Raw genomic sequence first — 14,593 nt, forward strand, 5'->3', positions numbered from 1 at the left:
ACTATTGTACACATATATTCCTTTTTTTAGAAGTAGTATTAAGAGTCAGGACTTAACTTTTTTGGTCTATATGGTTTTTCACTGTACCAGGGGGCTTGTGTTGAGAATTTTGATTCAGTTTCTTTGCGTACCATATTGAAAACATTTGTAGTAAAATTACCTAATTAGACCTCAAGATAATATGAAGAACTTCTAAGTAGAAAATATTTTTAATACATACTAAGTACATTTTCTGTAGTGCTAAACTAAATTATTGTTAGTTTTTATCAAATTAATTTCTGTTACTATGTAAGAATTATGCAAAACCAGCAGAATAGAAACTTGCATGGGAGTCGACCTGAGTAACATGAAGCAAAATGTCAGAGGTGGTGGTTTAAAATGTTAACAGATTTTAATAATGTTCATTGAAAAATACCATTTTATAGCTTGGACCTTTCTTCACTCAAGTGCACTAATAAATTATGTATGTTGCTTGAACAACTAGCATTCCTTTGGACCATTGGACTATGAAAGTCTCCAACAAGAACTTGCTTTAAAAGAGACAGTATGGAAAAAAGTGTCACCTGAGTCAAATGAGGACATCTCTACAACTGTAGTATATAGAATGGAAAGTCTGGGAGAGAAAAGCTAAAGAAATGGGTTCTAGTTTCAGAATGTTTCTTCATTTAATCTTTCAAACATCTTTAGCTTTTTTTTGCAAGTTATAAATATTTATTTGAGGTATTTTTTGTTCTCAATCTTGGGTGCTGGAGCCATAAAGCTTTTTTTTCCTTTTAATCTTTGTATAAAGGCAGTAGATTAAGAAGTGCATTTGTTGGTCTTTAAAAAGTATTTACAAGTACATAAATTTGCTTTATTTTTAAAAATACAAAAAGGAAAAATTTAAATTTTTTTTGATGTAATTAAAATGTTAACTATGTGGTCAGATAATCCCATTTTACAATAGTAACAGAAAATTGTAATTCTTAGTTCTAAAATTCACAAATTTAAACTCATAAGTTTTGTTGCATTTTGTTTTGTCTTTTCCATTTTTAAAACTAACGTGATGTCTGTAGTGGCAATAGAAGGTACTTCTATGCTAAATACAAAACTAAAAAGGCAAAATAATGAACCCCAAATTATTTTATTTAAAATAGCAGTGGATTATAAAATTAGCTTGTGTTTACATTTATGCCATTTTTGGTGATAGATTGGCTTTACATTTTAAAAAATTTATTTAAAAATTTATCAAATGCTTTAAAATATGACTCCTACTTTTTTTATTTTGCAACTCCTCTGTTCTGTCAGAATTGTTATATACAGGAGTGTCTGATGTTACTAAAACATTCCAGCCAAAGAATTTCAGATGTGAGATAATGACGTTTCATTGAGAAAAAGTATAATGGTTAGTTACTCAGAAGGAGAAACAGTGAGTGTCTTCAAGTGAATTGTTCACCTAAACAATTTTATTTTCATATTATCCACATAACTTTTTCTATGTTATATTTAAATATGAATGGCAAATTTTGGTTTTTAGCTTTTAAATTTTATTATCCTAATAATTTTATAAATGCTAATATTTCTTTTGTGATAAGTTATAGCATCTCATAAAGTTTGTTCTATTTGAACTTTTTTAGAGTACTTGAGAAATGAATTTAGTCTGCAGGTAGTAAGTATGCTACTAAAATACGTTAGATCTAAATCCTTTTATTTGGTATAAAAATGCAATATTGAGAATCAAAACTTGTTTTTAAGAGAACTATAGTTTCTACACAACCTGATTTCAAGTAATTATTCATAGTATTTAAAGTTGTCTTGGCAAAGTGATTGTAAAATTCTGTAGGACCTATTCACACTTCTTCCTTCTTCCATATACTTCTCTGGTTTTCCCCATAGTTCCCCTACAGTTTCAAGTTTGTTGAAACCTGTTAATTTTAGTGGGGGATTAGAAGAAAAACTTGGTGGTTTCTTAGCATGATGGTGTATGTATGTGGTAATGGGAAGTCTGTAAAAGTAAATATAGTGTAGCAAAAAAGATTTCACTGAGTATTTTAGATACTAGTGCAAATAAAGATAGAAAATCTTGATCATAATGTCTTAAATTTGGGAACTATGATATTAAGAAAAGAAATTCCCTCCTAGAGGTGCTGGCCAAAAGCCTTTCGGGCTAACTTAAGTATTAAATTTATATAATTTAAATAATTATATTTTAAGTTGTAGAGGATTTTCCCAAGGATTTTATGCTTACTTGAATGTTCTTTGAATGTTCAGATGCATATCCTAACTGGATGCTTCTCAAGGCCTTACTGCATATTTGTGTTGCATATTTATGTTAGTTGCACCAGGGCCATTTGTAGTTTGGGCAACCGAGTGCCTTAATTGGAAAAAAGGCATTGTGATTTCCCCTATGATCTAAATTGTTACATTTTACCATTTCATTCAGAAGTTGGTTTTACTTTATAAAATGAAGATTTAGTTTTCATATCGTATACATAGCCGTATAGATTTCAAAATTAGGTTGTTAATTTGTGTCACTTACTATTTTTGTGTTGCTAATGCTTTAAATGCATACTTAAAAATGAAGTACTGTTATCTAAGCTACTGTGTTTAGAAAATGTTAATAATGAGCATCCAGAAATTTTTATAGAAAAGTATAAATGGAAGAAGAGATAAGATACTGCGAATAGGCCCTCAAACTTAAAAAAGAAAAAACTTTGCCAGTTTTAAGGACATATTTTGATTCTTTCAGTATTCTTAACACCTTTTTAAACAAAGTTCTTGATAGTACCCAGTATTGGGTTTGTTTTATGCCATTATTGATTCTTGATATTCAAGCATTTACAATGTAGCATATTTGATTTTCTTTTTTCTTTCTTTTTATTTTTTGGCATCATTAACATTTCATTTGAAATGCATATTGTTCTTGAAGTACTTTGTTTTTAGCATAAATGTTGTGCATTTTATCTTAGTGTTTGGATGAAAACATTTGTGTTTAGCTTTGTTTCATTTGCTTTGTATATTTAATAATGTACCTTTATTTTCCAGTATGCCTACATTTTGTATTGTACAATAAATTTATTTTAAGCTGATTTTATTGTTTTTTTTTTTTTTTTTTTTTTATAAAAGCACCTTCAACATTTTAAGTACAAATACAGTTGGGATTTTAACTTAGAAAAAATTATTCTTTATGAAGATACTGTTAAAGTGTTTGCTATTCTGAAGCTGCCTCAAAGTAAACTAGAAATACTCAAAAGGGCTTTATTTGGTTTTCTAAAATGCAATATAGCATTAGTGGTTTTTTTGGGAGGAGGACTTTTCGTATTGGTTGTACTAGAAGTATTTGAATAAAAACTTTTCTCTCAATTTTTTTGGTTGTTTTTCCATTTGGTACCTTAAAAAAAAGTGCAACCCTATTTGTAGGTTATTTCTGCTTTCTGAGGAGGAATACTGTTGTTATTCACTATGTAACTCTCATTTTATCTGTTGTTGCCTAAATAATAGGAAAAACATTGCTAAACCAAATGAAGAGTATCATCATATTGCTTTAGAATAAAACTGTTAATCTCAGTAGAATTTATATTAAACAGAAGACAGTGATACAGAAATTCACCTTAACTGGTTTCTGAGGGGATTACATTTTCAGAAGGAATTTTGTATATTTCCACAGTATGATCCAAATTATAGTACAAATTATGGAGGCTCCATGTATTGTAGGTCAAATATAGTACTTTACATTTTTATGTTTAATTAAATCTGCCATTCATATTCTGGAGATTCCTGAATATATTGTAGAAGTTTTAAAACTATTTGAAAGGGGAAATATTGTTGTTTACATGATTTGTATTAATCTGTGGGATTTTTAAATGAAGTTCTTTTAGAATTAGTTAATCAGGAGTTCCAGTATAATGATATATTCAATATATGTAACAGTTTATGATTACTTGCTTTTAAAGATTTTTTTAAAAAATTCATTTGAATCAAAGAGAGAGGAGACTTAAAATACCTGGTGATCTTGATCTGACAGTGTATATTTAATAGGCATATATTTATGTGGAAAGAACTGCTGAAATATACTGATATGTCAGCTTATATCCTGATAATTTATATATAATGTGTGGGTTGCATATGTTTGTGCATATGTATGTACGTTTGTGCATACATATGTATCATTTCCTTATCTACGTACCTTAATCTACCCATTCATATTCTGAAAATGATGAGCAGTTCTTTTCACATTGTATATTATGTATAAATTATTCATTGATCTATTCCTGTTCCAAGCTTTGCCACAAAAGAACCCCTAAAATTTTTGCTGCCCTAGAATTGGTAAAGTATAACATACTTTACTTCTTCAATTTGACTTTAAAGATTTGTGGTTTCTGTCACCACTCCCATTCACTACCAGGACTGCCAGGGTAAGAGAGTAACTAACAATATTGGGGGAACTCCGGAAAAGTGAAACCAAGAATATTAGATTTCATGTGGAATTTGACTTTAAAGCACTTTCCAAAATTTATTATAAGGAACGATTGTATTTTTTAAATTGTTTTTGACTTAAAAGAAGTAATGCACTTCGCATATTGAGCAGTTTACGGAACAGTTTTATTTAGTCACTGTGGTACAATTTTTAGTTTTAAGAATCTGTTTTACTATTCATATGTAAAAATTTTGGTTTTTCTCCTACATGGCCTTGAAAATGCTAGAAAGCATTTTTTAAAGGTATATGATCAGTATACTTAACGTGTGATTTCTTCTCAATTCCTTCTCTACCATTTTATATTTAATGTTATATTTGCATTGTGTAATAAAACCAAAACCAGATGTTGGAGATGTAGCATAAATGGAAATTTGTTACCATGCATGATGGCCTTATGCTCAGATTTTCACTTAGACTTATTGAGAATGGACTTTACCTTACTCGGTCTTTTCTCTGTCATGTAGTTCAAGGGCAAAATTATACATAAACATACACTCAAGTATATCCAAGTTCAACTATTTTTCTTTTATTTCAAATTGTAACAAAGTTAAAAACCTTTGTTTCTTACATTGCTTAGAAATGGAAGGAATTTAACTGGGTTGGGGGAAGTTCTTTTATTTTACACCCCAGCCTCCAGCTAGTAGTTTATTAATCTGAATACCATAAAATGCACGTGACTTTGAGAAATTTAGAAAACTACTCTAAGAGGATCTGAGGCAATATTTATCCAACATGAAACAGAGCGGGCAAAATGTGATGTTTCTTAGAGTTCTTAACTTTTTAAATAGTAATAGAAAAGGTACTTACTTTTAAAATAGTATGTTAAGTAGACTGATTATAAATGCTTATTTAACAAAGTGATTCTGTTACTATGGTCTTAAAATGTTTTCTATTTCTATTTTATGAACATAGGAGAGGAAGAGAATTTAAGTTGACTTTGTTTGCCATTTCTATTTTGTAGGTTGTAGATCTACTTTAGTAATTTTTGTAAGTTGTAGCTAATAGAGATTTTTTAAATATGCCATGTATAGAAAACCTGTTTTCATAAAAAACTTTATAATGGCTTCCTGATCCATTAACCCTTAACCAAAACTAATAGGATACTAATTAGCGCTTGGATTGCATTGCTTTTTTGGCAGAATCTGTGGGTTTTTTTTTTTTTTTGTAAATTTCATTCAACAATAAATTACAGAATACTTATTATTGAAAACCATCATGTATTGCTTTAAAACAAAAGTTATAATCTTGCCCTCAAAAGGCAAGTGTTAGAAACAGGTGAGCTGGTGCCAACTGCTTCTGTCGGTTAATCTGGTAACATTTTTACTATACTTTTAACTCTAACTTTCATTTACTAATTATGGAATTTTTTTTAAGAAAAATATACCACATCTCAATGGCAAAGAATAATTTATTGTATTTATTTTTAAGCCATATTTCAATATCTGAGGATATGATTTTTCTGTACATAGTATGATTAAAAATAATGGTATTTTTTCATTAGGTATTTACCTTGCTGAAACACTTTCAGTCCTTAAAACCACAGATAATTAAAATTATCTATTTGGAAGGCTTAGCTTTTGAAAGAAAAAATTCTTACCCAAAATAGTTTTTAAATTCCTGTTTTCATATTACATTTCTGGTGATTTATGTTTATGTAATGAAAATCTCTTCTGCCCAGCAATTATATTTGGAATCCTGAGGTATAATTAAATTTATATTCTGTAAACAGCCGAAGGCTTTCTTTTGTTTTTAAAACATAGTCCAACCTTTCTAGAATTTTGATGTACTTTTATTTACCATAATCTTATATATTTTTTAGAATCACAGATTTGAATTTGAAGGTAATCTTAAATGTTATCTGGTACAGACTCTCACCCCACTCAGCCCCCTTTTCCACGTTTCCTGGCACTTTGCTTTTTCTATTAGCATATTTAGATTTTTTTCTCTTTTGAGGGAGTTGGTCTGTTTTGTGTTTTGTTAGGATGGACTTTCTGTTTGTGATTTAGTTTTAATGAGAGAAGCAGAATTGGCGGTAGTTAATGTGACTATAAGTTATTTGGCAGATGGTACCATCAGCATTTATTAAAACTAATTGTATTTTTCTAGTAAGCAGTCTTATGTCCCAGTTGTTAAAAATTAGTAAAGTTAGAAGTAAATGTTAAAGTTACACAGTAGTTCTAAAAATAAAACATTACCCTGCAATCTTTGAAAGAAAACTGTAGCAGAAATGTAACTCTAAAAATAAATGTTACATCACTGGCTTTTTAAAATAAATTCCTTTGAGGTTAAATTAAATATATAAGTAAAAAGATTTTTAATAAATAAAGACTATTCAAGTTCTAAATAAATGGTTTCTTAAGAAAAATTTGTTTTCTTTGCATGTTAGCTCTTCGAAAACATGCAAAATATCTAGCTACTTCCCTTGTTTATTTTAGACATTTGGATCTGTGAGTGGCCCCCAAGGTTCCTAATTTGTCTGTTTATTTACTTCTGTCTGTAGTACATATTGTCTTCAATATCAATCTCCATTTCATAGTTCTGGAGTTTTAATATTTATGAAGGACTATGTATATTGAGTTCTTGAAATATGTTAACTTTTGAAAGGCTTTGTTGACTTACAAAATGTTAAAACTGAAATATTGTTGCTCTCAAAATATTATAGTATTGGTTTCTTAATTCTGAAAATTTAAACTGCCTGAGTAGCTCTTCTCCCCACAAGTTTCAGTATAAACTCATTCAATATAAAGTCTGCTTGCTTTTATATTAAGCATTCCAAAATAAAAATGATGAAATATTAGTATCAGTTACACAAATGTAACTACTCACATTTGAACCATTTTACTGTAAAATTCAAATTTCAATTATGATAATCAGTCTCATGCTGAACTTTTTAGATCTAGATTAGAATTATAAATTTTTATTATTTTACATGTGCCTTTCACAAATCATCACAAAGGGGCAATTTACAACGATTCTTTTGAGAGGACAGCTTAAAGCTTAATCCTTAAGGCTTGACTTGCTTCTGTTAAATGAGATTGATATCTAAAATCATGGTATAAATTATTAATTGAATTCCACCCAAGTTCTATTGTTTTGTTCTTTCTTACAGTCATTCCAAATTAAAGATTTTAGTTGAAAAACTCAGAATATATTATCTAAATTTCAAATATTCTATTTTTTATTCTTTCATATCATAATTTATTTTGGGCCAAAATGAGGTAATTTAAAAAATTATATCAAAGTTACTCAGGAAATGAGTTTTCAGTTCCACATCTTTATATATGTTCACTTCCAAATCTTTTGATGTTGACATTTGCCATTGTAGTTTAATTTTCTTTAAAAAGTTAGAAAGAAAACCACACATGAAATGTAAAAGTCCAAATTTCTCTTCTTCAGTGTAATATAGCTTATTCTTTATTTATTATTTTACTTAGATCCTTGAAGTATATGCATCATTGATCCAGGTCTATGCACAAGATTTATAATGTAAATAAAGAATGAACTAAATAATACTGTTTGAGATGAATATTTGAATTGAGATGAATAGATGTTGCATCTAATGCACAATGAAACTTCATTGACATCTGATGAAATTACAGTACAAGTGACATTCCATGGTGACTAATACTATTTATCCTTTTTAATCATACCAATAAAATATTTCTGCCTTAATGTCTCTTTTTACTGGACTATGAAGAAACAATTCTGCTGTTAAAGGATAACCAAAAAAATAACTTCCACGTATCTGAATGCCCTTATTCTGGCCAGTTAGCAGTTTTATTGTAAACATACCCACTTTAAGTTGCTCTCCTTCTCTTCTAGAATTGCTTTTGTAATAAGTGTAAATTTGCGGTCAGATAACTCATTGCTTTTATGAAGTTGCTTTCCCACCTGTGTGACTGTAAGAAAGTGGCTGAAGTCCAGGATTCTTCTGTCTTCCTGGTTTCCATTTCAATATTTTCAATCCCTGTTTTACTTAGTTAGCAAACTTTTTTTTTTTTTTAATGCCTTCTAAATAGGAATTTTGTTCTCCTCGTGTTGTTTTTCTTCTCTTCATTTCTGGTACCCAACCAATATCCAAGATTAGATCCCTCTATATAAATGAAAATGTATAACCTTTAAAATTTAATTTTCTTTTGGTCTTTTTTTCTACCAAGTAAGAACTAAAAAAGATTACCATCCCCCTCAGCATTTCACTAGTTTTTGTTCAAACAGCACACAAACAGAATTAGTTCAAGAAATTTGCTAATTAAATTTGATTGAGCAGTTCAGATCTATATAAATTAACCTTAGCATTATTCCTGTGCTTTATTATTCACTGATAGGTTCTTATTCAACTAATGTTTATTTCTTGCCTAATATGTGCCAGAAACTTTGAAGTGTTTAGGATATGCAGTGAGCGGTTAATGAGACAAGTATGATCCAACTTGTATTTGCAATTAAACAGGGCTACAGATACTGAATAAATACTAAAAATAATTAAAATGGTAATAAGTGATTTGTTAATACTGATGCATGTAGATCTAATTCATTTTAAATGTTACAAAATAAGTGAGTTACAAAATGGTATATGCCATATGATGCTGTTTTTGTACATCTATAATAGACTTTATGAGACACAAATATGCAAAGTAGTTACTAATAAAACTGTAAGAACATGAACACCAATCTTTAGATAAAGCTTACTGCCAGGAGGGAATGGAATGGATGCAGAGAGCATGGTTAACTGTATCTTTAATGTTTCATTTCTTTAAAAAATATTTCAGCAAATATAATGATAATAAATGATAGAAAAGTAAAAAAATGCTAGGAGAGGGTACAATAAGAAGACCTTGTTTTGTCTGGGTGGTTAAATACGGTTGGTTTTCACTGGAAGGTAATACAGTGTGTAAGTTTTGAAGAAGTCAGAGGAAATATGGAATAGCGTTAACAGGCTAGTCTGACTTGAAGGCCCCAGAACAGGAAGGAGTTTATTAGCACATTTGAGAAGGGGAAAGAAGGTAAATGCGCTGAAAGAAGAGTGAGGTGAGGTGGATGGAGACTGGCCATGGATAACTCTTAGAGATGGGACCATATTATGTAGAGTGGGCCTTCTTATATTTTGATGTACATCAGAATTGTTAGAGTGTCTCAATTTTAAAATACAGCTAGCTTCTTGGGGCCCAGTCCTACAGTTTGATTCAAAAATCTAAATGTTTAATGTGCACCCCAGGTGCTTCTGCTGTAGGTTGTCCTCAGGACACAGTTTGGGAGACATTTCTGAAAGGTCTTATATACCATATTAAGAATTTTGGACTTCATTCAGAGTTCAGTGTGAAACTTTGAAGACTTTTTTTTTTTTTTTGAGACGGAGTCTTGCTCTGTCTCCCAGGCTGGAGTGCAGTGGAGTGATTTTGGCTCACTGCAAGCTCCGCCTCCTGGGTTCACGCCATTCTCCTGCCTCAGCCTCCCGAGTAGCTGGGATTACAGGGGCCTGCCTCCAAGCATGGCTAATTTTTTGTATTTTTTAGTAGAGACGGGGGTTTCACCATGTTAGCCAGGATGGTCTCGATCTCCTGACCTTGTGATCCGCCCGCCTCAGTGTCCCAAAATGCTGGGATTACAGGCGTGAGCCACCGCACCCGGCCGAAACTTTGAATACTTTAAAAAAGGGGAGAGAATGATTTGGTTTTTAAATACTGCTCTGTGGAGAATGGATTAAAGAGAGAGAAAGTTGAAGTTTTGGACTCGAGATGTGTTGGTGGCTTGGACTAGAGGTGAGAGAAGTAGGTAAATAAGAGATGTGTTTAAGAAATAGGATTGGCAGTAGTTGGTGATAGTTTTTGGTGGGTGAAAAAGAATGCGATATCAAGTTGACTACCAGGTTTTTAGTATGAGCAACAGGGCCAAAGCTGCTGCATTAACTAAGATGGAGAACACTGGAAAAGCAAACCTTGGGAGTATCGGAAGAAATTAATTTAATTTTGGCTATTGTAACAAGGATCTGTTTGATTGTGGATATCAGGAGGTTGATTGACAGTGCTTTAAACATATGGGGGTTATTTTTCTAATATAACAAAAAGTCTCAGGGACTATCAGGGAAACCAACCAGGGCTAGTGCCATTAGTAAGGTAAACTTCTGTTACACAAGCCTTAGTGTGTTGATCTTAGAAATCATGCCTATCAACTTAGAGTTGCAAGGTGGCTGTTTCATCTTTAGCCTCACCTGTATAGCCAAAGTGGGAGAAAAAAAGAAAAGAGTGATACCTAAATCTAAAGAAAGAAGCTTTACTGCAAACACCTGACGCTCATTGACCAGACTAACTGCAAGGGAATTTGGGAAAGTGTTTTTAATCGGACATTTAACAAATAGAGGTTCTGTTAGTATGGAAGGGGTGGGTAGTGGATAATGGATAGACAACTATCAGTGTGTAGAAGCTAGCTAATGTTTGAGGTATTCGTGAGATATCTAAGTAGTGATGTTAAGTAAGCAGTCAGATTTAGGCCCAAAACTTAGGAGAGCAGTGTAAGTTGGAGCTATAATTTTGTGAGTGGTCAGTATGAAGAGTAGTATTTGAAGCTGGGGTGGTGTGTGAGATTGCTTAAGGTGATAGTATAAAGTGATAAGGAAAGTGTATCAAAGACAGAACCCTAAGAAACCATCATTATAAAGGTAAGATAGAGTAGGAGAGGCTTCCACTAGGGAAAGGTGGCCAGAGAAGGGAAAATCCAGCATAGTGCAATATCAGGAGTCAAGGAAAGAGTATTTTAAGGAGTTTGGAGCATTGAACTGTATGAAAGCATAGATAATTTAGTAAGATGAGGGTTTTATATTTACATGATATCCTTTCTAAATTTTTTTAAGATAGAATAATTGCTTTATTTTTTCGTATCTTAAAAATATGCTTTTCTCCAGCAATTTTCTGTATTATATGTTGGAGGAGCCTGCTATGTAATTTGAATAATAAAGTGGCTATGAAAGTGCTTTGAAAAGTTACAGCATTAGAGAAACATACTGTTATTACACCTCGTCTGCGAGTATGCTCCATAAAGCACACATGTTGAATGTTTCACAATAGAAATGTGAAATAAACATTGAAGAATATAGGGAGTTAAGTAAGGCTCTCTGGAGACCAGTGAAAATGAGGGATTTCTTTTCTAACATTAAAGCAATTAGTAAAGATTGTGTTAGTATTGTGGGTTGGAATAACTATAGGAAACTCAAGTCCATGTGCCTGGCTTTGTTACAGTAGCAGGATTTGAGGCATGCTAAGAGAAATAGGACCTTAAACTCTGAATTGAAACCATAATTCTTCCTGTATGAATGCTATAACTGTGTTGTTTCACAGCAGGAAGAGAACCCCATCTATTTTCAGGGACCTTGTTTGTATTTATTTTTAATTTACACAAAATGGTGTCTTTGTAAGAATAGTTTGATTCCAATGGCCTGGATTTTTTTTCTTTAATATGTGTATTTGGTGATGAATTTCTTCTCTTCCTGTCTTAAATTCGCTTTTAGGTTCTTTGACTTTTGGGTTTTATGTACTTGTTTTTTAAATGTAGCACTTTATCATTCCAGAAATGTGGAACCTTGTCCTCTATCTTAACACACTAATGTAATATTCACTAACGTTCATGAACTTTTACAAATACTTGTTTGTATAATAGTGGGAGAAGACCAGAAAGATAGTGAATGAGAAACTTTGATAGTTGTCAGTGCAATACAAATATGCTTAAGGTCTGCAGTTTTGTTCTTTGGAGGAGTAGCTGTCTTTGTCCTTGCTCGTTGCTATTTTTCTTCTATTCTGCTTTCTGGCTTATTGATTAGGAGTGCTGTTGTTCAGACCACACAAAGATATATTGTTAGCTACTTTTATAATTGGATATATAAAGAGGGATGCTTATGACCTCATCGGTATCTTTTTAGACCATTCATTGGTGTTACTGGAATAATATGCCACTGAGAAAAGTTATTTATTTGCTGCCAGTGGCGTAACAGTCATATTTGCTTTTATTCACATTCACCCAACTCACATTTCATTTTTAAAGATTTAAATGCAAGAATAAAGGTAATATCTTAATGTTTTCTATTTGTTGTTTGTGATATTGATATATCAAATTGAATTATTTCTTTTGTTCTTTTATTTTCCCTTCATTTAAAAAACACCTTTGGGTAGCACCTCAATATAAAATTAATATCTCTGATTTTTCTATAAATTGTTTCTTTGTTGCTATTTTCTGATTTCCTATCACAACATATTTCTGTCTTGGTATTGTATTATTGAGGAAGTCCCAGGTTTTGTTAGGAAATCGCGTGGTCCAGTAGATAGTTAGTAGTTGCAAGCACTGGCCCTGGCATCTTCCAGACTGGATTTGAGCCCTCGTTCTTCCACTTACCAGCTCTGATACCTTGCTGAAGTTATTTAAATGTTTCATATCCTTCAATAACAGAAATAATATTTGGAGCACTTAGCTGAGTCGAAAGAGTAGGTGCTTCATATTAACTATTTTGTTGTAAGTAATATATAATCTTTAATTTTTTGTCTTCATAGGTTGTTAGATTTTTTGACATGATTATGACTTTTTAGTTTACAAATTAGTGAAATTATTTCAGATTAAACTAGTCATTGAAAAATTTTGAGGCTAGACATGGTGGCTCACACATGTAATCCCAGTACTTTGTGAGGGTGTCAGGAGGATTGCTTGAGCCCAGTAGTTCGAGACCAGCCTGGGCAACATAGTGAGACCCCGTCTCTACAAAAAAATAACAAAGAAATCAGCCGGGTTTGGTGGCACATGCTTGTGGTCCCAGCTATTCGGGAGGCTGAGTTGGGAGGATCAGTTGAGCTTGGCAGGTCAAGGCTGCAGTGAGCCATGATTGCACCACGGCACTCCAGTCTAGGCAACAGAGCGAGAGCCTGTCTCAAAAAAAAAAAAAAAAAAAGAAAAAAAAATTGAAAATTGTATGCTTTTAAGGGCGTTTATTACTTAGCAAAGTCGAGAACAGAATGCAGTTCTTGGAGCTACCATTTTGAGGTTGCATTTTTAAAGTGAAATTTCTGTAAAACAGAGCTTCTTTCCTTTATAGTAAAATTTACTATTTGATTTATTCCTCTCTATTGAAATTACTATATGAGAACCTCCTGCATTTGTGTAAGTTTGGAAATACGGGCATGAATTTATTGAATTGCTATTCCTATAAAGGATTTTTTCCCCAACCCTCTGAATCATATCAGTTTGGATTAGTTTTGTCTATACTGTGTCTCAGTAAATCTTTGGAAAGCTTAGGAATATGTGGCCTCATACTCAGACTGTCTTAATTATAAAAGTACTGTAATTTTTTTTACACATCCTTACAAATATTAAATAAGCTCAGTAGTAAAGGAAAGAGGAAATATCTTTGATCACATACACATTACACAGGTTTATTTTTACCCTTGGGCAAGGTGATTAATTTACATATGATGGCAACTTAAAATTTTTCTTTAGCCACAGTATAATAGGTGGTATGCTTCCATTTGACCTTAAGAAAATATAAAAGCAGGCTGAAAGCTTATTTTCATTTAAAGACTATAATTAGCCAAGTTGGAGTGAAGCCTTTAAAACAAAATTGGATCTGGAGTCATGATGGTTTATTTAACAGATGAAGAAAAGTATCTATTCCATGACAACAGATACTGTAGTGAGCTGGAAATGAGAGCAGCTTATCTCAAGCTAGAGGTGGTAGAAACAGAAGGATGTTTTTTCAGTTACCTGCTTTTTTTTTTTCATTATAGCAGTCCCAAACAGGCTGAATTCATGTTTATATGAAGACAGAAACTAAAGATGAAAAACAGAGGAAATTTTGGTTTGGCAGTTGGTAATAGAGTTAGAAATTAAATAGTTGAAGTAAAGTGTAAAACCAGTGAACCAATTTTTCCTCCGTCTCTCCCTCCCTCCATCTTCTCCCTTTCTTCCTTTTCTCCCCTCCCGCTTTGGTCCCATCTAGGCTTCCTTCCAATATTTAGTAAAGAACTTTTATGGATTAGAGCTAAATTGATATTTAATCCGTTGGTTTCCGTCTGTGCTTTGGATAACAATCTGAGATCTATTAAGGACTCACATCATCATGGTCTAGTTGTACAGAATTGGGATTCCAGATACCTGAGTTCTACTCAA

General features: G+C 31.9%; 1 protein-coding gene across 4 annotated transcripts in view; it reads left to right on the top strand.

Moving 5' to 3' along the window:
* Nucleotides 1-14,593, top strand: part of GLS (glutaminase) — an 86,179-nt gene that overhangs the window by 52,993 nt on the left and 18,593 nt on the right. The window contains exon 15 of one of the 4 annotated variants that reach the window (XM_009237922.4): nt 426-3,068. The exons of 2 other annotated variants lie outside the window; for them this stretch is intronic. In XM_009237922.4, the coding sequence (XP_009236197.1) occupies nt 426-455 (30 nt within the window). In that variant the 3' untranslated portion in view covers nt 456-3,068. Of the gene's footprint in view, nt 1-425; nt 3,069-14,593 lie in introns of those variants that run through there. One more of the 4 variants, XM_009237921.3, reaches the window with a different exon arrangement.

The sequence above is a fragment of the Pongo abelii genome, chromosome 11, assembly GCF_028885655.2.
Source record: "Pongo abelii isolate AG06213 chromosome 11, NHGRI_mPonAbe1-v2.0_pri, whole genome shotgun sequence".
Taxonomy (NCBI): domain Eukaryota; kingdom Metazoa; phylum Chordata; class Mammalia; order Primates; family Hominidae; genus Pongo; species Pongo abelii.